At 41.8% G+C, this 25957-nt stretch overlaps 1 protein-coding gene and 2 long non-coding RNA genes across 3 annotated transcripts in view; all 3 read right to left on the bottom strand.

The window, feature by feature from the left end:
* STX18 (syntaxin 18) overlaps positions 1–12650 on the bottom strand; it is a 48413-nt gene extending 35763 nt beyond the window's left edge. The window contains exon 1 of the mRNA XM_083630740.1: positions 12101–12650. Within this exon, the coding sequence (XP_083486866.1) occupies positions 12101–12280 (180 nt within the window). The 5' untranslated portion in view covers positions 12281–12650. The remainder of the gene's footprint in view (positions 1–12100) is intronic.
* Positions 1–25957, bottom strand: part of LOC310770353 — a 571729-nt gene that overhangs the window by 279508 nt on the left and 266264 nt on the right. The gene's annotated exons all lie outside the window — the stretch shown is intronic.
* Positions 21209–25159, bottom strand: LOC310770324. The gene is made up of 3 exons (XR_014552071.1): positions 24856–25159; positions 22596–22782; positions 21209–22428 (listed from the first exon to the last, which is right to left on the bottom strand). It is a non-coding gene; the product is annotated as an uncharacterized lncRNA (long non-coding RNA).

Raw genomic sequence — 25957 nt, 5'->3', positions numbered from 1 at the left:
AAAGTATATTTATCTTATTTCAGAAAATTTATATTCCGCTTGATTGTAAAAAAAAAAAAAAACCCTCAAAGAGGTTTACAAAAAGCAGAATGAATGACAACATAACTTATGACTGTTATGCTCAACTTGTAAACAGAATATATGTGCCTAAATAAGAAATTGCCAATTTACAATTATATTATGAGGCGGCATGTTTATGTTGGTTAAAGGAATGAATTTTGCTATTAAAAAACCACCTATTAGATTTGGAAGGTCATGGTATTAATTTTGGCTGGCACCCGTGTTTATGGTATGGAAATGCTAATATATATATAGAAGAACTTCTAGAACCATGTGGTAAGAAGGAATACCTACACAGTCAGGGAGAAATATAAAAGTCTGTTGGAGAGGGAAACATTTTTGTGGTTATCACCATAGAAGCTATAGCATTGAAGAAGACCAATATGGACAGACAATGGGCAATATATAGAGATTTACTGGACTTATCAGAGAGAGAAATCAAACTGAAGACGTGGGAAAAAATTAAAGAACCTAGGGACAGACAGGTTGCAGTATTACCAACTAAATGAAAAGTTTAAGTTGGATAAAAAATGTGGTTTTATGGAGCAAAGCTCACAATCTGAAAGTGAATTATTAGAATTATTAGTATTATCTAAAATGTATAGATTATTATTAGGCTGGGGAACAAAAGACGAGCTGGTTAAATCATCAATGATACATTGGGCAAGAGATACACGGTATAACATAGAATTCAACTTCTGGGAGAAACTGTGGAAGACTGACTTAAAATTTACTGCATGATATACATTAAAGGAGAACTATATGAAAATGATTTATAGATGATACCTAACTCTAAGTAAATTAGCAAAGATGTATAAAACTGAAACAGATAGGAGTTGCAAATGTAAAGAAGCAGAAGGAATATTTTATCATATGTGGTGGTCATGTAGAATAGTTAAGGACTACAGTGGCACCTCAGGTTATGAACTTAATTCGTTCAGGAAGTCCATTCTTAACCCAAAACCATTCTTAACCTGAGGTGCGCTTTTGCTAGTGGGGCCTCCCGCTGCCGCCACGCCTTCACCGCGTGCTTTTCATTCTCAGCCTAGGGCAAAGTTTGCAACCCAGAGCAACTACTTCCGGGTTAGCGGAGTTTGCAACCCGACGTGTTTGTAACCTGAAGTACCACTATACTTGGAAATAATTTATAATAAAATGAAACAACTGTTTAGAACAACACCCACCCCGCTCAAAGAGGCATTCCTTTTAGGAATGGTACAGACAGAGGTACCCAGGGGTCAGAAAAGGTAATTTATGTATTCAATGACAGCAGCTCGGATTTTGTTAGCTCAAAAATGGAAGGTGGGAGAGGTCCCAAACTGGCAGCTGAAAATGATGGAATATGCAGAGCTAGCAGGCCTAACCAGCAGGGTAAGAGAACAAAAAGATCAAGTGTATAAAGAGGAATGGAAAATATGTGTAGAGTAAGCAAGTGAAAATGCTAGGGGGGTTAATATAAATTCAACAGTATCATTTAAATTAATATTATATAAAAGGGGTAAAGTAGATGGTTGACATGGAATATGCAGTATATTCTGGAAGTATAAAGGAACCATGGAAGGAGAAGAACGGAAGTTGTTGGATTTAACGTTTTGTATTTTACTGTGGAATATGTATATTTGAAAATTTAACAAAAATATAATTTTGAAACAGGAAACAAGAAATTTAATTTAAACACATGAGGTTGTAGTCAACTAAGTCTTACTCGCCACAGACCCAGTGAAATTAAAAAACCTAAGTCATGTCAATTAACTTCAATGGGTCTACTCTCCATAGCCATAGCCACTGCAGTCAATTCATGGAGCATACAGGTGGTTATTTACCAAGCAGTAACTTGGTAATCAAAGAGTTGGAGGGTGCCTCCAAGGGTCATCTAGTCCAACCCCCTGCAACACAGGAATCTCAACTAAAGCATCCATGGCAGATGACCATCCAACCTCTGTTTAAAAACCTCCAGGGATGGAGAGTCCACAGCCTCCCAAGGGAGACTGTTCCACTGTTGAACAGCTCTTACTGCCAGAAGGTTCTTCCTGATGTTTAATCAGAATCTCCTTTCTTGTAACTTAACTCCACTGGTTTGAATCCTACCCTCCAAAGCAGGAAAAAACAAGCTCACTTTATTTTCCATGCGACAACCCTTTAGATATTTGAAAATGTCTATCATATCGCCTCTCAGTCTCTCCTTCCCTAGGCTAAACATGCCCAACTCCCTCAACCATTCCTCATCAGGTTTGGTTTCCAGAACCTTGACCATCCTTTTTGCCCTCCTTTGCACACATTCCAACTTGTCAATACCCTTATTAAATTGTGGTTCCCAGAACTGGGGACAGTATTCCAGATGTGGTCTGACACCAAGAAAGAATACAGTGGTATTATTACTTCTCTTGATGTGGACACTATACAGTGGTGCCTTGGTTTTAGAACAGCTTAGTTTATGAACAACTTGGAAACAGAACGCTGCAAACTCGGAAGTAGGTGTTCCAGTTTGTGAACTTTGCCTTGGAAGCGGAACATGTTCCGCTTCCTGTTGAGTGTGTTCCGTTTGTAAATTGAGCCCCCCGCTGCTTATCAGAGGCTTCCTGTTGAGTCTGCCAGCTGTTGAGTCCTGAGCACCCACAAAACACAGAGGTAACATTTGGAGCTTTTTTTTTTTGCTTTTTTTGCGCTTTTGTTTGTGTAGCTTTTTCGTGTTTTTTTCACTGTAACTTGTCCTTCGTTTTATGGTACTGACTTGTGACTATGTGGAACCCAGTTCAGCTACTGATTGATTGTGTGACTGCAGAAATGGATAAAAGCCCCCCATCCAAACAATGATCAGTGCATGTAAGGGGGGGAAATAATTTTAATTTTTATCATCTACAATACTGTCTTATTTATTTTATAGTACAGTACATTGATTATTGCTTTCATTTTATGGATCAATGGTCACGTTAGATAGTAAAATTCATGTTAAATTGCTGTTTTAGGGGTTATTTTTAAAAGTCTGGAACAGATTCATCCATTCTGCATTACTTTCTATGGGAAAGCGCACCTTGGTTTTGGAACGCTTTGGTTTTGGAACAGACTTCCGGGACGGATAAAGTTTGGGAACCAAGGTACCACTGTACTTCTGTTGATGCAGCCCAGAAGAACATTCACTTTTTGTTGACTTATGTTAAGCTTGTGGTCCACTAAGACCACTACACCTTTTCCACATGTATTACTAGTAAGCCTGGTTCTTCCATCTTATATTTGTGCACCTGGTACTTCCTGCCTAATTGCAGAACCATACATTTGTCCCTAGTGAAATTAATTTTATTAGTTTTGTCCCAGTTCTCCAGCCTGTTAAGGTCATCTTGAATCCTCCCAGTTTGGTGTCATCTGCAAATTGGATGGACACCCCCTCAATTCCTTCATCCAAGTCATTTAGAAAGGCACTGAACAACAAAGTGCCCAGGAAGGTCTCCATGTAGCCCTGATATCTGGCAATGTCTAGCCAGCTGTTGAAGATAATTTTATCTATATCTGCTAAAACAAAAACAGCTTGGCAGATAGTTGTCTACAACTATCCTTAGATGCCAGGGTCAGGTGCCAAAGAACATGCTGAGCTCACGGAAGCTTCAGACTTGTGTTTTACATGGCAGACTTTTTTTAAGACAGAGGATTTAAAGCAGTTTATTTTATTTATTAAAAGAAAATTTATAAAATGTCACAGTGGTATACGATAAAATAATCAAAACATCTTAAAAATGAAGTTGTGGTATAACATGCGGGTGTCAACTATTGGAAGAAAAAGAAGTTAAGAATGCCATTGGTAATCTCCTTCTCTAAGTAGCTCTTGGGACTTCATGGTATAACATAATATTTAAAATAAAGCCACGGATAAAAAGCAAAAATATACTGAGTTAAACACTAGTTGCTCCAAAAAGAAGTTCTGTAATTGATCACATTATTTCCTAGTGTTTTTCTCACAATTAAAAAAGAAGAAGCACTATATTGAACTACAATTCAATGTAGAAAAGTTTAATGATTTTCTGTTATCTATTATAAACTACTTCTAATCAGCATGGATCTAAGTGGATCGAATTCTGCTCCCACATACATATCAATTACATAAAAAACGAATTTAACATACAAAGCAAAAGTGAAAACTTTCTAAACCAGAATTTTAAATAATGGGCACAATCTCATGTGTTCTGATCTAAAATGAAATATACAAAGACCTTATTAAAATCTCAGCATCCAAAGCGACTGAACCAGGCAAAAGAGAATCTAAAGTAAAAGGGAATTAAACATTAATAAAAAATCATGTAGCTGTCTTTTTTTTAATCTTGGCAACAAGGCTTTGAAAGAAGAATATCCCAAGAACACGCACATCTGTTTAATATTACAAGCCAACTGTCAACATCCTAACTGAAGTTTTAATTTAATATTTTTCCTTTCTTGATGTTTTACCTTTAATCAATGCCTTGTGAGAGTATCAGCTTTCTATACGAAACTGTTAAATATAAAGAAATGTTATTGCAGCATGTTTATAAAATCATAGTTTGAGAACTTTGTATTTTTCTAAAGCCTGACCACAACTTAATTATCCGCAGGACATTCCAAGCTTGCAAACGTAAGCTCCAGTTCCCAAGCAATTTGGAATATCTACTGTACAGGACATTGGGCTTTCCAAAGACCACAGCATGGTTCGGTTTCCAAAAGTCAGCATTAAGGCTTTTAGGCATGGCTTTTATTTTAATTAAATATTCGTTTCGGTGCTAATCATTAAATTGTTTTCATGCTTCTCTTTCATGTTACTTTGCTGTTCTCAGTTGTTTGTTATTACCGCAAAAGTGAAGGAGCCATTATGAAAAGGGGAAGCCCAGTCCCATGTCCAGCGCAAAGGAGAACATGCCTGTATTGGCTGCCATCCCCATCAAGATGCACCCAATTCAAGAACAAAGACTGTAATGAAATTTCCAGGGGAAACTATTGACTATCTAGCAGGGAAAGGCTTTGTCTTCACAATCCCCTCAATAAAATTAACTTCAAAACAACAGCATGGACATTTCAGGAACCCCTAAAAGCCACCCAGTCACATTTGAAATAATTGTGCAATTTAGCTCCAGAAACAGAATTAACACAGTGGGGACCAGTTTCTCTACATTAATTAAAGGAGCACACCAATTATTCTAAGACACTTATTTATCAGATGTTTATACTTTTAAGGTCCCAATTAATAATAATAATAATAATAATAATAATAATAATAATAATTTATTTCTATTCTACCCAGCTGGCTGAGTTTCCCCAGCCACTCTGGATGGCTTTCAACAGAACATTAAAAGCAGAATAAAACTTCAGATATTAAAAACTTCCCTAAACAGGGCTGCCTTCAGATGTCTTCTAAAAGAAAGAAAATTATTTAGGGAATGAAAAATGTCGGAATTAATGTGTTCCCATTAAGAATACTTAAATTATTTTGAAGTCTGACTAGGACACATATTAAAAAATAGACATGCAGTCCAGGATACCAAAACTGCTAAAGAACAAACACAGAAGGCGAATCTACTTCACATTCAACAAGTTTTCATTCTGTCACTATTCTGCCTCTTACTCAGGACAATATAAACAAAAAAGGGGGCAGGGAGTTATCCAATCATGGAAAGAAGATGTCTGGGAGCTGTGACAACTGAATGGGATTAAAAGTAGTTTACATTTGTAGTGTATGCATATTGTTTGTACAATTATTCACATTAAGTGTAATAAAACAAACAAATATAATTTTGTCTACATGGCACATATTTTAGAAAAGAGGCATATAAAAATTCTTAGCCTCTTGGTATCAGTGTTCAGCAACATACTATTTAACCTGTGAGAGATAAACTGGTAAATGTCACCTCAGAGAAGCAGCTCATAGTTACAGCAACCCTGCTTATCCAAACCTCACTTTTTATATATCCATGCTACTTGTTATATATAGATATAGATATAGATATAGATGATATAGATATAGATATAGATATAGATATATAGATATAGATATAGATATAGATATATATTACTAGACTGAACTTAGCATTTCGAACTGCTTGTCCTGTACACACATCCTACTTGGCTGACTTCAGAGGCACTCCCCAAGGGACTATTAACTGGTCTGGAACTTAATCTACTATTAAATAAGGCATGCTCTTTAGTTTTAAATTAGTTTCTGACATAAACATAACTTTTCATATTGTTTATTTGCTATTTTTCTGCAAAAATAAAACTTGTGCTACATGATATGGGAATTAGTTCAATATTTAAAATAGATGTGTGTAAACATAATACTGTATAAACTATAAGTATAATACTGTATATACTAGTATCAATGAGTTTCTGTTTAAATTGTTACATGAGGAAGAACTAGCTGTCCTATAACCTCAGCTATGAGCCCGATTTAAAAGAACTAGCTTCTCATTAAAAGCAAACTGAAAGATGAAACCATTTTAAGTTCTTAATGTCCAAGATGAATTTCTCTAAACTGCAGAGCTGATTAACACTTAACCTACGCTGCAGACGTGCATGTTCTCTTTCCCCTGCTCTTAATTATAACGGTCACCAATTAAAATAAACTTTGTAAATGCAAAGCATGCTGCAATAGACAGTGTTTCTGGTTTACCCCATCACTGTTTTAACCACTTGCCTGGTCGCCACAGGCAACTAAGAACCGCATCCAGGCAAGTGAGGAAGTTGCCAGAAGAGGTTTGGAGTGCTTGACTCGCCACCCCCCCCCCAGCAACCAACTGTGTTTCTATGCTAGCCATGGAGGGGGTATTTTGCCTTCTCGCTGTCCACACAGAAACCAAGCAAGCTGGCAGCAAAGGGACAAATCATTCTGTCCCTTCACTTCCATCCCACTGCATTTCTGTGCTGGATGTAGAGGAGGCAAAGCTCACTCCTACATGTACAGCATAGAACCCAACACAACAGGCAGTGGTGGAAAAGTGCACCCCTTCCTGTGTTCCTACATGAGACAAGTATCAGGCACAGAAACATGACATAGAGGCAGCAAAGTCTCTTCCCATGCCATTTGAAAGCTGGTAATGTTTGAGTGCAAATTTACAAGGCTGGTTTACGCTAACAATATTTTAGTTTCTCTACAACAGATTTAATCTCCGTTTCCATTTTGACATTGAAAACCGACTCTTCAATCTGATGTCATCACATGAGAAACTACGGAGGTAAAAGTATGCTATGATAACTCTGGTAGGAACCTGACTAATTTTCTCAATTGTAGTCAGTCAACAATCGAGAGCCCTCTAGCACTGAAATACAGGATGATCTTTAAATGTTGTTCAACTTTGTTTTACATTTTCAAGTTTTACTGCCTGGTAATAGAAGCAGTGGCACAGATATAACAAAAAAAAAAGGAAGAATAAAAATTTGAGTGAATCCTCTGTCTACATAATCAAGTTGAGTTTATAGCTGCAGTAAACACTTCACTTTATTTTATTGCAACACCAACTCTGGCAGCAAATGACCACTTTAATCAGAACTACCTAATGTCCAGTAGTTTAGTGCTTGGGTATCACTTCATAAGGCTGTACATTTCAACTATTTTACAAGATCACCATACAGCTCAGAACAGATGAATCAGTTCCAGTACTTCCTAGTACATCTAGCCTAGTACTTTCTACTACAGCTAGCTGCAACTCTGCAAGGTTTCGGGTCTTCCAGAGCCCAACTCCTACAGGAGATTCATCCAACTGGAGATGCCAAACATGGGGCTCTCTGCATACAAACATATAGTTTACCAGTATATAGCTCCTCAGAAAAGAGGTAAGCAAGTTACTTGCAATCTCCTCTCCCATGCAAAAAAGCATTCTAGATACTAGGCTAACAAGGTGCCCTTATTTTCAGAGATAATTTATCTGGCTTACATACATCAACAGCCTTCCAAGGGTTTATATACAGATGTGATGTGATGTGATGTTTGTGTGAAGAATAAAATGTAAGCTCAGGTACATGTACACATTCCAAGGAGGCTTTGTAGCAACAGATATTGGTGGTTAGCATTAACTATTAGAAGAAAAGGAAGTGCAAATATTGACACTAAAATGCATCGCTTAACAGTTAAGCAAAATTGGAGTGCTGGTGAGGACTGTGGAAGAAAAGGTTTTTATGAACTGAGCTAATTAGGACTACACTTTAATAGCTGCCCACTGTTGCTACTATGAAAAACCCCCAGCTCTAATGGTTCACAGCTAAAGGCAAAATAAAACAAGATGTCATTAGAAATTCATATACAGTATTAGTAGTAAAATAATCACTACAGTTTAGCTATATATTTTACTCAATTTGTACTGGCCCTTTTGCTCTAGTGCATGATATGTGGATAATGTCCCTTTCATTGGGACAGAAGCTGCTATTACTACTGCATCAGTAGAAACAGGCTATGGGACTGTATCAGGGATCAGCAAACTTTTTCAGCAGGGGGCCGCTCCACTTTCCTTAGACCTTGTGGGGGGCCGGACTATATTTTGAAAAAATAATAATGAACGAATTCCTATGCCCTACAAATAAAAGTGGACATTCTACTCATGTAAAAACACACTGATTCCCGGACCATCCGTGGGCCGGGTTTAGAAGGCGATTGGGCCGCATCCAGCCCCCCGGCCTTAGTTTGCCTACCCATGGATAGAGGGAGTGGAAACAGTCTCTAGTAAGACAGCAAGGAGCCAATGAGCTTGTCACTGGCAAGACTGAAAGAAATACATATGTATTCAAGGACAGCAAGCTCTGTTCCACACAATTTACACCTGCCACTGAATCAGGGATAGCCATGATAAAAGGAGGCAAATGCACATGCTCCAATAATGGAGCCTGATCTTATCCAAGACACCTGCATTTTGGCATGTTGGTTCAGACTCCATCTAGATACATTTAGAGCAGTTTAAGACTGCAATCCAGAGCTTTCCAGGCTTTTCAAGTTGGTGACACACTTTTTGGTCATGCATCATTTCGCGACACAATACTTTGGCCACCTCATGAGAAGAGAAGACCCCCTGGAAAACACCCTGGTGTTGGGAAAGATGGAGGGCACAAGGAGAATGGGATGACAGAGGACGAGATGGCTGGACAGTGTTCTCGAAGCTACAAACATGAGTATGACCAAACTGCGGGAGGCAGTGGAAGACAGGAGGGCCTGGCGTGCTCTGGTCCAGGGGGTCACGAAGAGTCAGACACAACTAAATGACTAAACAAGCAAACCAGAGGTTAAACTAACCCTTTCCATCCCCAGAAAGAGTGTGGGGAGCATTCATGCTACACACCTACACACTGCGGCCGGCACACTAATGTGTCATGACTCACAGTTTGGAAAGCTCTGCATTAGAAGATAGGAACCTTCTGGATCAGGCCCATGGCCCATCCAGTCCAGCGTCCTGTTCTCACAGTGGCCCACCATATCCCTGTGGAGAATCTGCAAAAAAAACATGAGCCCAAGAGCAACTCTCCCCTCCTCTGGTTTCCAGCAACTGGCATTCGGAAGCATTGCTGCCTCCAACAGAACGCAGAACAGTCTACACCAGAGCTTTCTAAACTTTTCATGTTGGTGACACACTTTTTAGACACGCATCATTTCATGACACAGTAATTCAGTTTTACTAGCAAACCGGAGGTTAAACTAACCCCTTTCTAGCCGTGGGAGGAACACAGGGAGCATTCGCACAACACACCTACAACAGCCAACACACTAATGTGTTGCGACAAACAGTTTGGAAAGCTCTGCTGTAATCCAGTTACTCTACAGCAGGCATGTCCAACAGGTAGATCGTGATCTACTGGTAGATCACTGGACGTCTGTGGTAGATCACTGGTAGATCACTGGCTCCCTGCAAAGAAGCTCAACAACTTTGGCTCCCCTAAAAAAAGCTTAATTTTTTTGTCCTGCACCACAAAAAATGGGGTAGATCACTGCCAGTTTTTAACTCTGTGAGTAGATCACAACCTCTTGGGAGTTGGCCACTCCTGCTCTACAGTTATTCTACAGTTGGTCCCAACAGACTCAGAGGGACTTCCAAGTAGAAATGCTTAAGACTGTGATGTAAATCACTGATATTAAATTCAACCATTGAACAAGATGCCCATTATGATAATGTTGCAGTACAACGTTTACATATTTTGTGAACACATTAGTCCGTTGCAGGTGAAAAGTTTCCTTTTTCTTCAGCAATGAAGAAAAACAATTGCCACAAAGGGTATGAGTTTTTCACTCTCCAAAAGCCCACTCCTATTCTGCAAGGTGCTTTAGGTTGCAATCCCATAATAAACACATACCTGAACTTAAATCCCTTTGATTTTAGTGGGGTGACCGAGAACTCCCAGAAGTGCAAGCTGGATTTCGAAGAGGCAGAGGAACCAGAGACCAAATTGCAAACATGCGCTGGATTATGGAGAAAGCTAGAGAGTTCCAGAAAGACATCTACTTTTGCTTCATTGACTATGCAAAAGCCTTTGACTGTGTCGACCACAGCAAACTATGGCAAGTTCTTAAAGAAATGGGAGTGCCTGATCACCTCATCTGTCTCCTGAGAAATCTCTATGTGGGACAAGAAGCTACAGTTAGAACTGGATATAGAACAACGGATTGGTTCAAAATTGGGAAAGGAGTACGACAAGGCTGTATTTTGTCTCCCTGTTTATTTAACTTATATGCAGAATTCATCATACGAAAGGCTGGGCTGGATGAATCCCTAGCCGGAATTAAAATTGCTGGAAGAAATATCAACAACCTCAGATATGCAGATGACACAACCTTGATGGCAGAAAGTGAGGAGGAATTAAAGAACCTTTTATTGAGGGTGAAAGAGGAGAGCGCAAAATATGGTCTGAAGCTCAACATCAAAAAAACAAAGATCATGGCCACTGGTCCCATCACCTCCTGGCAAATAGAAGGGGAAGAAATGGAGGCAGTGAGAGATTTTACTTTCTTGGGCTCCATGATCACTGCAGATGGTGACAGCAGCCATGAAATTAAGAGATGTCTGCTTCTTGGGAGGAAAGCAATGACAAACCTAGACAGCATCTTAAAAAGTAGAGACATCACCTTGCCAACAAAGGTCCGTATAGTTAAAGCTATGGTTTTCCCAGTAGTGATGTATGGAAGTGAGAGCTGGACCATAAAGAAGGCTGACCGCCGAAGAATTGATGCTTTTGAATTATGGTGCTGGAGGAGACTCTTGAGAGTCCCATGGACTGCAAGAAGATCAAACCTATCCATTCTTAAGGAAATCAGCCCTGAGTGCTCACTGGAAGGACAGATCCTGAAGCTGAGGCTCCAATACTTTGGCCACCTCATGAGAAGAGAAGACTCCCTGGAAAAGACCCTGATGCTGGGAAAGAGGAGAAGGGGAAGACAGAGGACGAGATGGTTGGATAGTGTCTTCGAAGCTACCAGCATGAGTCTGACCAAACTGCGGGAGGCAGTGGAAGACAGGAGTGCCTGGCCTGCTCTGGTCCAGGGGGTCACGAAGAGTCGGACACGACTAAACGACTAAACAACAACAACACTACTTCTGGGCAGACATGTATGTATTGGACTGCACTGAAAACCTTGCCGCTATTTTATATTGTCTTGATAGATGTGTTTTTATGTACAGTATTGTACTTTTTTGTAACAATATGGATTAATGTTGTTCACCACTCTGGGGGCCATTGGGCTAAAAAGGCGGTATAAAAATAAACAATTAACACCCCATCCTCCTTTACACTGTCACCACTGGCTGGGTAGGGAATGCAAGAGGATCAGACCCGCAAAGAATATGCTCCAACATGCAGTACTTCTCACCCTTCTTTCTTTTCTTTTAACACACCAGATCCTACCCAAGCAGAACTCCAACCCCCCTCTCTGGCGACCTGCGAAGAAAGGAGCCCTTCGAGCATGTGCAGAGTGCCGCTTCTTCACTTCCGAATAGCCAAACGCAGCCTCCAGATAATAACATGCCCCAGATGAGCTGCTGCCCCGGAGTCGCGGCCAGATTCTGTTCTCTGGACTTGATGGTCGCCGTCCTCGCCCCCCGCCAGCCCCACTCACCACTTCGCGGGCGCGGCCGGAGAAGTCGCCTTTGGAGCGCTGCCCTCCGCGCTTGAGCAGGGCCTGGGCGTCGTCGCGGGGCCCGTCGCTGCCGCCGCCCAGCGGGACCCCCAGGGCCTTGTTGCGGGTCTTCACCGTCTTCACGCTGGCCTTGAACAGCAGCGTGATGTCCACCGCCATGGCGGCAGCGAGGCGGAAGGCGGCCCTGCGCCGAAAGGCGTCCCCTCGCCAGCCGGGACCGCGCGCCAAGGTTCCGCCTCCGCCCGCCGCTTGGGTGGCGGGGCGGGGAGTTGGCGGCTCGCCGGCTCGTCAGGGCGGCCTAGGAAGCCTTCTTCCTAAACAGCGCCCCCTCTCTCGTCGGAGGGACTGGGGGGGGGGTCCCCGATTCCCTCTGGAGGAGCGGCCCGTAGACATGGGGAAGCGCTCACGCTGCGACCCCGGAGCGCTCCTCGGAGTCTGCGTTCATTTCCTCCCTCTCCGCCTCATTATTCCCGGCCCCCCCCCCCCCCGGAATGGAGAAGAAGGCGCCGCTGCCCCCTTTGCCCTCCCCTTTGTGCAAAGGTTCAGAACCTCCCTAGGCAGGGGCAGTGTATCCGTACATCTATGGGGTGTCCATATATATGTGTACAGTGGTACCTCGGGTTAAGAACTTAATTCCTTCTGGAGATCTGTTCTTAACCTGAAGCACCACTTTAGCGGAGTCTGTAACCTGAAGCGTATGTAACCCAAGGTACTACTGTATATGGATACACTGCCCCAGCCTAGGGAGGCTCTGAGCCCAGATTCAGCCATATATACTGTATATAATACATACATATATACACACACACACACACACGGTATACACACACACACGTGTTGCCACATCTCCTGAGGAGAATCCAGGGCTGTGGCCAAGAGCTGCACTATTATGGAAATGAGGCTGAGGGGGAAAGCGTGGGGTTCAGTCAGTGCCGGATTAATATATAAGATAAACAAGCTATAGCTTAGGGCCCCAAATGGGGGCCCCCCAAAAAATAAAGAAAAAAACCTGGATGTACATTTCCAAAATATAAATACAGCAACAGTGTTTTGTGCTGTGTAGGCTCCTATGAGTAGCATATATTCAACACAAAAAACCTGGCAATTTGTTGTTGACAAAGAACAGCTGGAAATATAAAGGGCCCCATTACCTTCAGTAGCTTAGGGCCTCATCAAATCTAAATCTGGCCCTGGGTTCAGTGATGGTTGCCATAGGGCACCTGATAGGACAGGTGGTTGAAGGTTCGGCCCCCATAAGGGATAGCTGCATATTCCCCCTGCATTGTGATGGGGTTGGACCTTCCAACTTTGCACTTCTATGATAGCTTACAGCAGGACAGAACGGAGCTGAGTAACAAGCTCTCGAGCCAAGAGTAGCACCTGCTTCATCATCATCATCATCATTATTATTATTCATTAAATTTGTATACCGCCCATCATCCACAAATCTTCACTGCCTCCAATTACTTCTAAATACTCCCTTATTAAGATATCATACAGTAGCTGGGTTTAGACTATGGGACAGACCAGGAGGCTTAAACTGAAAAGCCAAACTATTATTATTATTATTATTATTATTATTATTATTATTATTATTATCATCATCTGATAATAGGATGTATTTGCAAGGCTAGATGTTAAATGAAACTTTGATGTTTGCTTTATAATGTTACCTCTTTAAAATAACCATGTCTTTTCCCTGGTCTAAGGCAATTGCCATCACAGTGGTACCTCGGGTTACAGACGCTTCAGGTTACAGACGCTTCCGGTTACAGACTCCGCTAACCCAGAAATAGTGCTTCAGGTTAAGAACTTTGCTTCAGGATGAGAACAGAAATCGTGCTTCAGCGGCGCGGCAGTAGCGGGAGGCCCCATGGGCTAAAGTGGTGCTTCAGGTTAAGAACAGTTTCAGGTTAAGAACGGACCTCCGGAACGAATTAAGTTCTTAACCCGAGGTACCACTGTATCTTCTCCCTAGTTAACACATAGATTTTTATATAGGACTTAACCTAAAGTTTTCATTTGGTCAGAAACTCGCTGCTTCTTGTGAACCACTGACAATCTGGCTTCCGCTCTTCTTACAAGCTGGGTTTCACGTTCACCACTGACCTCTCCATCCTTGGACAGTTACTGCTTGCTGCTGCTGCTGCTCAGATCTCAGCTTCCTCTCCCAACTCCAGGCTTACTCATACAGGGCTGTGTCTGCCTTTTGATACACTTCAGGCACATCCCTCTCACCAAAGGTTACTCTCTGACAGCTCATTGAGTTTTAACTGAGGCCCACTGGGTGCCAGTGGAATGTCGACAAGAGTCCACATTGCAATTTAACCTTTTTTATTATTATACTGTGTCTTATAAAAGCAGTGGTCTCCAGTGTCAACTACATAATGGAACATTTCTCAAGGGACCTAGTCACCACCTTAGTAATGGTATCAGCTTAGCTGTTCCTTGGCAGGTTGCCAAATGTAGATTACCCTAAACGTTATACTCCTTAGGTCTCAGTTGTGGAGGTGACCTTGCCCACCTTTTCCCTTCATTAAGTTAACTATTCACAAACCAAATGGATTTTATAATGCAGACATCCCCTCCATTATGTTCTGCTCACGCACAACCACATATACGCATGGCACGGGGAAATAATAATTCATATCCAAATATGGCAGGAGAGAGCTGGGGAGTCCTTGGAAGCTGCGAGGAGACCTGACCTGGGGGAGACCCGTCAGTGAGGGCAGAGGAAGGCCCAAAGAGACCAGAGGCACAGCAGGGCATTGTTTATGCTGCTCAACCTCCTTGCCTAACAGCTGATGTGCGGGTAGTGCAGCAGCAGCAGCAGCAACAACAACCGCTTTCCCACACGTCCTCCAACTTCAGTCCTAGTTGTGAATATTTTTGGATATACTATTTTTGGTATAGATTGAAGAGAGAGTGGCAGAGAGGGTGTTTAGAGGGTGCTCCCCTCGTGATTTCACTTATGTGCATGGGGGCCCAGAACACAACCCCCACATAAAGTGGGGAGTTGCCTATACAACATTTTGAAGTACAACTTTATACCATATTTAAGTAAGCTTTACTTCAGAGTTTTACTGTTTCCCCTCAGTTTTAAAGTGCTACAACACTTTTTCATTTAAGCAGTATTTTACTAATTATTGAAACTTCAATGATACTTTCCACAAGTTTTCCTGGGACAGATGAAGCTAACCAGCCTGTAATTCCCAGAATCCCTTTTTTAAAATTGGTGTTACATTGGATACTTTTCAATCCTTGTTTCATTTTATTATTTATTAAATTTGTATACCGCTCTGTACCTGCAGGTCTCACAGCGATTCCTTTCACTTAGTGTTATGTCTACATAATACGAATCCCCATGACGGGGTGAGATCGCTCTGTCCCTGCTCCTGCCAACCTAGCAGTTCTAAAGCATGCCAGTGCAAGTAGATAAATCGGTACCGCTGTGGCGTTTCCATGCACTTTGGTTTCCGTCACGGTGTCCAGTTGCGCCAGAAACAGTTTAGTCCTGCTGGCCACATGACCTGGAAAACTGTCTGTGGACAAACACTGGCTCCCTCGGCCTGAAAGAAAGATGAGCGTCGCAACCCCATAGTCACCTTTGACTGGACTTAACTGTCCATGGGTCCTTTACCTTTTGCCTATGGCTGTAGTCAGGCTCATTCTTTTGCTCTGGACAAGTCATGAGCTGTAGTCAAGGTTCATCCTTAGCTTACCACTCACAGTATGTCTTAGAGAGACAAAGTACAACTCCAGGTTTTGACACAAGACTGATCAAAATCTTGACGTAGCTAAAAGCAGTAGGACTGGAAGAGAAGCAAAGCTGTGAGTACCTGCACACTTTTGCATTCATGTTTAGCCATAATGAAAACAGCCATTACCACACGTTTATTGCAAAATGAAGTCAGGAACAATGCTTTCAGGATTTTGGAAAATTTTAATATTCATCCAAGTAGACAACTTGTACTCAGGTATCATGGAAGATCATACTGTACGCATTAATTTCCTGAAAATATATGTAGTTTTAAAAGTTTGTAGCCAGAATACTACAGCAGTACCAGCACTTTCAGATTATAATGATAGACAATACAGTGGCAAAATCCTGTCTTGATTTCTGGCCCAAAGGAAGAAAGGCTTCTCTATAAATATATTTTTTTAAAAAAAAAGGTTAGAGGAGATGACTGAACTGGTCCACCTTATTAAGTACATAATACTTTCAGATCCCCTCCTCCCAAAGAGAGAGATAGCTTTGAAGACTGTAACTGCTTTAAAAAGTGCTTTTTCAAACTTGTGCCCAGATGCGTTTGAACTTGATCTTGGTTTCCTGTGTACAGTAACTGCATTTAGATGTGATTTGCACTTCCACAGGTACCTTGATGTGAAGGTTTAAAGCTTAGTTTTGAGAAGAGAGACTCTAGGAGTATATACTATGGCTTCTTTTATAATGGCTATGAAAAAGGCCTCCCCTTGAAATTCGAGATTTTTAGTTTGGTCTATATTTCTACAACACGCATATACACACAATGAACCACATTCTTTCCCTCAAAGCACTGCAGGTAGAACTATCCCCAGAGAAACATGCTACAATATTGTAGTGACAACCCCAGATGCACAAAAGTCATGACTCAGACCAGCTGAAACTGCTTTGCTTTTGTAAATTCTTGCTGGGACAGGCACAATTTGGCTCGATTCTGTAATAAAGTTATATTCAGTATATTTTATTTGTTCCATACTTTCCTGGCATGGGAAGAACAACAGCTCACATGTGTTGAATTCTAATGCTGAAAACTTCTTTTTGAGGCAGTTTGCTTATACCACTTACTCGTAATCAAGGCATGTCAACAAAAGAAGCCATATTTGGAAATTGTTAGGTTATTTGACTAAGCAGTATCAGACACATTCATTGGCCCCCATTCAAAATAAACTCAGCAACTTTATGAAAGTGAAAAAGAAATCCCACTTAAATTTGGGGGAAATTGGCAAACTTTGTGCTAATCAAGCTCCCTGAAAATATGTGCAGAGCATGCAGGAAAGAAGATATTCTGTTACCTTAGTAGTCAGTATCGGGGACATGATCCGCCATCTCCTCACTGGAACAAATGTGAACTGCACAAGAGCTCTAGGAAGTTCCAGAGGAGTTTTTGAGAACCCCTCTTTATACCAAGGAGGTTTGCACAAAAGATGCTTGCAGAAGGCTGTGCCCCTTGTTTTTATGTGGTAAATAGAACATGCATATGATGATAATGATTACAGTGGTACCTCAGGTTAAGTACTTAATTCGTTCTGGAGGTCCATTCTTAACCTGAAAATGTTCTTAACCTGAAGCACCACTTTAGCTAATGGGGCCTCCTGCTGCCGCCATGCCGCCGAATCACAATATCTGTTCTCATCTTGAAGCAAAGTTCTTAACCCGAGGTACTATTTCTGGGTTAGCAGAGTCTGTAACCTGAAGTGTATGTAACCTGAAGCGTATGTAACCCGAGGTACCACTGTAATATATAAAGTTCCTAAAATTTACCAAGTGCTAAAAGAGTTGCGAGGGACGTGGGTGGCGCTGTGGGTAAAACCTCAGCGCCTAGGGCTTGCCGATCGCATGGTCGGCGGTTCGAATCCCCGCGGAGGGGTGAGCTCCCGTCGTTCGGTCCCAGCTCCTGCCCACCTAGCAGTTCGAAAGCACCCCTAAGTGCAAGTAGATAAATAGGTACCACTTTATAGCGGGAAGGTAAACGGCGTTTCCGTGTGCTGCTCTGGTGCCGGTTCGCCGGAGCAGCTTCGTCACGCTGGCCACGTGACCCGGAAGCGTCTGCGGACAGCACTGGCTCCCGGCCTCTAGAGTGAGATGAGCGCACAACCCTAGAGTCTGGCAAGACTGGCCCGTACGGGCAGGGGTACCTTTACCTTTACCTAAAAGAGTTGCACTGAACGCTGATCAGAAACACATTCCTTCCACACAATCTAAAAGGTGTGGCACAAAAGGGAAAGGAGAAGGGGAGGGAAGAGAAAAACAAGGAGATCCAGACACCAATAAAAGTTGCGAAGTGGTTTTTAAAGATGCGTAATAACATAATAACATTGGTGGCGCTGTGGGTTAAACCACAGAGCCTAGGGCTTGCCGATCAGAAGGTCAACGGTTCAAATCCCCACGACGGGGTGAGCTCCTGTTGCTCAGTCCCTGCTCCTGCCAACCTAGCAGTTCGAAAGCACGTCAAACTGCAGGTAGATAAATAGGTACCGCTCCAGCGGGAACGGAAATGGCATTTCCATGCGCTGCTCTGGTTTGCCAGAAGCGGCTTAGTCCTGCTGGCCACACGACCCGGAAGCTGTACGCCGGCTCCCTTGGCTAGTTAAGCGAGATGAGCACCGCAACCCCAGAGTCGTCCAGGACTGGACCTAACGGTCAGGGGTCCCTTTACCTTTAATAACACAGTAGTGGTTACAATAACCAAATTTAATGGAAACAGCTGAGGGATGGGAGGGGCCACATGGAAGCTGAACCAAAGCTGATGGAGTGATTGCTGACTCCCAGTTCCTGTCTGCATCCAGGTGGAATGGCAGCTAAAAGATGATAGTTAAAGGACAGGAGCCAATTGAGTTAGCAGCTCTGGGGCATCTCCTTCCGCTGCAGCCTGGGGGAAGAGCTGCCGCTGGAAGATCATTCAGAGAGAGAAGGAGCCCATTGGCAGCCGAGCCAAAGCAGTTGCCTCATCCCTTGAGGGTGTCCGAAACGAATAGAACTGGCACTAATTATTTTGCTTTATCATTATTCAACCCACTCCCCAAACCTATACATGCCAACTCACACACCCAAGAATAACAACATCTTGTTTAAAATACATTGCTTAAGAAGAAATTTATGTGATTTCTCAGAATAAATTACCAGTAACCACTGAAAAGATGCCGTGTGGCGGGGAGAAGACTCCATGTTCTGGGACCTTCAGATGAAGTGCAGGGAATTTTGTTGGTTGTTGATGGCATCCATCTGTCTCAAGAGGCAATGGAGTGCCCCTCTGGGAGTACTGGAGAATCACAGCGCCTTCTGTGGCTGCAGAGACCTAACTGCTGCCTCCCACATTGTTTTTGCTGTGTTAGGAGCACAAGCCCAGGCAGTGTGCATGGAGGTCCTGGGCTGCCTAGACAACCAGACCACCCCCCCCCTTTGCTTTGTGGTTCAAAGGAAAGCAGAGCAATGCATTTTGGCATCATTATTCCAGAGCTAGGCATGATGCAGTTCTTAATGTTTAAAGTTTCTTTTGGGCAGCCCGCTGCAGCAGCTTACATGGGGCAGCCATAGGGTCAGGCTGCCCATGAGGCAGACTCAGGCAGCAGCTTCAGGCAGAGGAACACAAAGATTTGGGGCTCTGCCTCCTCTAGCACTGGCGGAGAAACAGCAGCAGGGGCGTCCACGGACATTTCACCATAAATCTTGTGAGATCTCATACACTACACGAGATCTTGCTGGAACTTGCAGGCACCACCACTTTGCAGGCACTGCTGCCAAACCCAGGCAAGGAAGGCTTTGGCGTGGGGGGCAGGGGGCTTTGGAATTCCACCTCCAGTGACAAAATGGGCTGCGTCGCCCCTGGGCAGGCAGGATGGAATAGATGGCGATATACTTAGCTTTAGCAATATAGCAATCATAGTCTTCTAATTGCATTAGAAGGTGAAGTTTGGGTTGGCTTTGTTCTGTCAACAGTGGCCAATGTATACTGCCGCCTCTACTGCTTTCAGTGATCATGGACGTTTTATATTTTTAACTTTTAATGTGGAAAACGAAAAAGTGTTCAAAGGCCAAACTCTTTTATGTGTATGTTCTCCATATTCCTTCAGGGAAAACTTTGTCTGAATAAAAATCAACTAAGGATGTCAGTTTCCAAGAGTAAAAGTAAGCTAAACATCAATAGAAAATGTAATTACAGCTACTCTAAATTTTGGCAACCTCACTAGAATGACCAAGATTGGGCGGGGGGATGAGATTTTTAAAAAATCAGTCTTCTTTCCCCAATACAGAGATTGAACTTGCTAGCGAAACAGTGGGGGTGTTACCAAAACATACACCTAGGGTTGCCATATTTCAAAAAGTAAAATTCTTGATACCCACCAAAATTGTTAAGCTTTTTTGGGGGGAAACCTAAGCTTTTTGATTTTAAGCTTTTTGAGCTGTTTCCACTGCTTTTCCATCGCGTTGCCATACATCCAGGTTTTCCCTGACATTTTGCCAATTCGGCAAAATTCCCCGATGCCATTTTTACACTCGAAAACAAGGACATGTCAGGAATTTTCCTGACGTATGCCAAGCCTACATACAGCACATTCTCTCCAAAGAGCCAAATGACTTTATTTGTACATTTCATGTAATTTTTTTGTTTTGCCTTGTCCCCCCACCTTTTATTATTAACATGTGGCCTTTTGCAGTGATGACTGTGATAGAAGTAAGAGGCAAACTTAATAATAGGTCCAAAACAACATTAAAAAAATCAAATGTGGCAGCAGAGATACAGGCAAGAGTGTTAAATTGTACACAGGTCAATTATAAGTACTAGTGATGATGAAACGAACAGGAGGGAGAGATCAAAAGGGAGGCAAAACTGTATTCATTCACATTTGAAACTGTTCTGCACTTTAAGAACTCAAGGAAGGGCTTTCGGTGGAAATTGCACTTCAGTGCACATTCCAGTGTGCATTTGGCTGCACGGAAATGCTTATATCAAGAAAAACCCTTTTCCTTGTCCTTACTTATTTTAAAATGCAGGAGACGATACTGTCCAACTGTCCAGTTTCAAATATCCTTCCAACTGAAAATAGACAGATACAGTGATAGCAGGAACCAAGTTTTTATGTCATTAGCACGAAGGGTTTAATGAGTATGGTCATACCAGAGCATGGATTGTCTAAAGAGGTGAACACCACAATGAATAATGGAAAGTTTCAGCAAGAGAAAACTGCATAAGCAGATTACAAAATTTATTATGAAATGTATCTGATTGTTGGGAAGACTGGTTGCCTAGAATACCCGGTGCAGTCAAGCCACAGAAGACATCCAAAGTGAAATGTGGGCCGGGAGGGAGGGAACCATCTGTCTGTGCTCTAAGTATGAAGAGAATTGAGAAACAAGACTTTTTTTTATCCCGCTGCTATCTCTCCTCATACATGTTTTGCAATCCTTTTTATCACTGTAAACACCAGCAAAATCTGTGAAAAATCGTAGTGGGAAGATGATGGTGATGATGATGGCAGTGGTACACATTTACAAGTGTTAAAAACTTTTATCAGCTCCGGTGTTGGCTTTTCTGGATAAAATAATCAAAATTGTAATTTGAATTTACATATCAATCAATGCAGTCTTAGTCTCCCCTAGCTGATATTACATTTGCTCTAATGTCTGGTGTTGCAACTAAAAAGGAAGACTATTAGCAGGGGTAGAATTATCACAGGAACATTTATTCTAAAATAGTAGCAGTCTCTCAAACCTATGATCTGTGTTAAAAACAGGAATAATATTTGCTTATTTCTCAAATTTTTGTTCAGAATAAATAAACTCACCGGCTTCCCATACTTACTGTGGAGACGTTGCTAACAGATAATATCTGAATTTTAGAATCCTTTTGATGCAATGCAAACAGAAAGAAGTTGTTGACCACAAAGGCTAGATCAGGAATGAGTTTTACTCCTGTTGACTCAAAAGCTTAACCATAGGATGTAACTGCCATGAGTTCATCTATTTCTGTTCATGCTGTCACAAGGACCAATTTCTCCCTATTTGTACTGAAGCAACAGGATCCTAAAATTCATATGTAGGTTACTCATATGGCCACAACGCTGTATCTTACAGCACATTTTAAAGCATGTCCACTCACTATGTGCATCCAGGGAAATCTACCTTAGTATTCCACAAAAGCTTATGCTATAATAAATTTGTTTGCCTTCAGGTGCTACAAGATTAGAGGATGGAAGTAAGCTTTTTTCCTGTTGGTCCCATACAAATAAAATATTGCATACATATCCTTAGTTAGTATGATACAATTACACAGTAAATATTCAAATCTTTCCCCTTCTGTTCTTTGCTTATACCATATTTTATGCAGGAGTTAAATCAATACACTCAAAATAGAGTACATCTGTTAAGATGATGGCCACCTTTGCCTTCTCAGGAACTTCAAGTCCTCTTCAGCCATCAGTTTATCACAGCCTGGGCTTCTTTATATCAGCGACATTTGAGAAGAAATCCTACGCATAAACATCCAATGAACCAAAAAGTTCTTAGCAGCCTGCGAAAATCTCAGCTTCTTGAGGGTGCAAATTTCCTGCAATGGTGGGGAAGAAAATCAACCTTCTGCGTTTTTCTTTTTTAATATCAGAAAATTAAACCCCATATAAAATTATTCAGGGGATTATCACAGCACCAGAGAAATCTCCGCCACCGTGCCACCCCTGCCGCAACTTTCTTCTGACAAATTTCCCCATTGCTTACCTGAGAAGTGGACCCTCCCGGCTCCCGGCTCCCGCATCTTCGCCTTCCTCCTGTGCTCTTTCCCTGTGCAACAGAACTTTCTGGCGGATCCGGCCTTCACTTTCTTTCCAGGATTCTTACAAAAGTTTGCAAGTCAAACAGAAGTGGGGTGTGTGTGTGTGTGTGTGTGATGCTCTCTACTGCTGATCTTCAAATTAATTGAACAAAGCAGAAAAGAAATCATCAGTACACCTGCGGGGACACTGGAGGGCGCTAAAACAAAAAGCAAGTAAACATTAAAACCAAAAAAAAAAAACCAACCCAAAACCAAGCAGGCACTCTTTTGCAAACCTGCAGGAGAGCCCAAGAATCTGAGCCTCCTGGTTATGGCAGGTATTTACTGAACTGTTTCTCAAAGGAAAGTAAAATGGCTGTAAACCTTCTTTTTACAAATAGTTGTGCAGCTGAAGGTTGGAACTAGGGCTTAGGACATGGTACTGCCACTGCAAAGAGCACCGCAGATTCTCCTTTCTCCCATACATAATATGAAACATCTGACGCGCTTTTCGGGCAGGGCACTCCTCTTCATTGGCTGCCTCTTTTGGGGGTGGGGAGAGATTCTCAGCACCATGTCATATGTTTTGTATTGCTGCACAATAAGGCTGCTGTTTTTGGTGGCAGCCAGGAGCCTTTCAGAAGGTTCAGTTGTGGCCTGCAGAAGAAGCTAAGGGGGGCTGCATTAATAGCGCTTCTAAAATGCATCGCATTGATAGGGTTGCAGGCATTTTATAAAATGCACAAGAAAATGTTCTCGGCTGGCTGTGATGTGCTGTATAGTCTCAAGAACAGAAAGCAAAACGAACATGTCTTCATGCATGTATATTAACAATAACGTTTCTTATTAGGAAGAATATACATGATGGAGACAGTAAGAAATGCCTTTTGCATCTTTAAAATGATGTTTATTTTAGATTCTTCTGTTACTGGTCATTTGGCTTTATTCTCAGAAGTATGCTATTTCATGTAAAATATTGGAAGAGGACTGTGAGAGGCTTTTGGCAGGCTGTAGTTATACAGCCCCTAGGAAAATACAATCATCTTTGGTGGATATATAATGAGGTGGTTTCTTATTACATAATCGAGGAGACAATGTCTTTTATATGCATTTTGCTTCATTTTTCACACTAAATTTATCATAATAAGCATCTGCTTTGAATAAAGAGAGTTTTGTGATAATTCAACCATGACCTCTCTGGAAGCACAAATGATTTTGCTTCACTTTCTCAGACTGGATTATTCTTTTGAAATGTTCCCCCTTTACTTTATGATAATCACTGTGTTAACATGAACTGATTAATCCCATCAGCCAAACATTGATATTATGGCTCAAATGGACTTTCTCCAGAAAGCCTCTGGCGATGACACCACTGGTTTCATCACTGCAGCTAAAGAAATTCAGGGGTGTTTACACTGTCAGTCAGTTTGAAGGCTGAGCAGAAAACCATACGAAATAATATATGTTACATTCCTAATACATAAATGGGGAAGCCATTACAAAGAATGGGTTCCACATGGAACTGGACAAAAAAGTGCCTCAAAGCAGTGAGCCTGCGTAAGTGTTAGGCTGAAATCATGGGAAGCGAATCCCATTAAACTCAGTAGGACTTTTCTTTGAATAGAGTTGCTTTTAAAACTTCTTATTACTTTAGTTCATGATGAATTGTTGACTTAAAGTCCAAGACTATCCCAATATGTTTTGGCAACTAAGACAGAAATTGAACTAGTTTCCTCTCTTACTAAAGAGCATCCCAAGGTAAAGGAACTTGCAATCTGTATATAACACTTCCAAATATTTTCATTGTTCATTTTATAGTCTTGCTTCAAACTTTTAGAAGCAGCCTTCTCAAACTTCCTATCTTTCCATTCATAAACAGAAGAAAATGAAAAGGAAATATATGACCCACGGCAATGAAGACACATTTCAGGCATTGTGACACAAAACCCCTCAGCCTCTTATTAGCAAACCAAACACCGCCTTTGTTTTTTGTGCTGATGTTGGTTTTCACTGCTGTTTGAACGACCTTTTATTGTCTCTCTATTGTCACGTAGCTGCCCTGCTCTCCTGCATTTAATGCCACAACTGTTAGCTAGGCTTCCCAAACGTTGCCCATGAAGTTTCTGCCACTGCTTAAATCAAACATTTTCCAGAGAGAAGGAATGTGTTGCCATGCTTCTCGTTCTGATCCAAACAGCCCGTGTTAAGCCACGACTAGAGACTTACGCTACAAGATCCAAGAGAGTTCACTCTGACTGGGTTGATTAAAAGGCAAAGAGCAAGATGGATGGAGTCAGTTGTGATCCGCAGGCTTCAGCATCCCGCTGAGAGCCAGTCTCTGTCATTGTGCAGGCCTCTGGGTACCAGACTCGCCAGGGTCTTCTCAGCTCTAAAAGGAAAGTGGGCTTTGTTTGCCTTTAAGCATCTGCAAACTCTACTGACACATGATCTGCCCTCTCAGCAAGACCACTCATTAGACTGATTATCACTTCAAAGTTTTCATTATCATTCATCTCTAAAGGCAATTAGGAATGGGTGGCTTTGAGTATCAGACGCTAGGTGACACTATGTGACTCATCTTTATTGATTCTTTTGTGGCAAAAGACAGTGATTGAGATGATAGGATTGCAGCCTACCTGCCCCTTTGACTGGTAAAAGCTGAAGGAAAAAATGGTGTATAATTAACTGACAGTTAATATAGGTTCTGTTTAGTGTTCCAGGAACACAATAGGGCAGGTTGCCCAAAAGGAACAAAGTAATGAAAACTCCTTTGACAAGTTAAACTCTAAAGCCAACTGTGTAATTATCTGACAGTTTTAAAAGACAGGGGCTAAAGAAGGCTGTCTTTCGTATTAATGAGACCCAAAGAATTCCTGGGTGTGGATAATAAGGAGTCACAAACAATAACAAGAACAGTTAAAGGGTGTGTGTGTGTTTCTCTAAGCGTGTAGTTTAGGGACCATTTTCCTAAGAGGATGTTTGAAAAGAGAATGTAAATGTGATTGAGAAATGAATTTAAATTATTTTTGGGACTCTGTTCTAACCTTGTTTAAGTAGTTATACCTTTAGATACAGCATCATCATGATCCTACTAGACAGACAGGTTTTATCAGTTCTAGGTTACAGGCAAAACAGTCACAAACAGAGACATTTCTGTCTCCTTAAAAATTTCCAGCATCACAACAACAAACACCTAAAAGTCAAGCCCAAGTACAAATGAGATACCTTTGCAAGAGCAAAGGACTGATCCTGCAGTTCACAAGGCCTAAGGAGACTTTATCTAACTTACAAGTTTTTGCACAACCATTTTATCTGACGTGACTTACCA

This window comes from Podarcis filfolensis (assembly GCF_964270895.1).
Source record: "Podarcis filfolensis genome assembly, chromosome: 9".
Classification (NCBI taxonomy): domain Eukaryota; kingdom Metazoa; phylum Chordata; class Lepidosauria; order Squamata; family Lacertidae; genus Podarcis; species Podarcis filfolensis.
The sequence above is the reverse complement of the archived record's forward strand: the minus strand, read 5'-3'. Positions and strand labels throughout refer to the sequence as shown.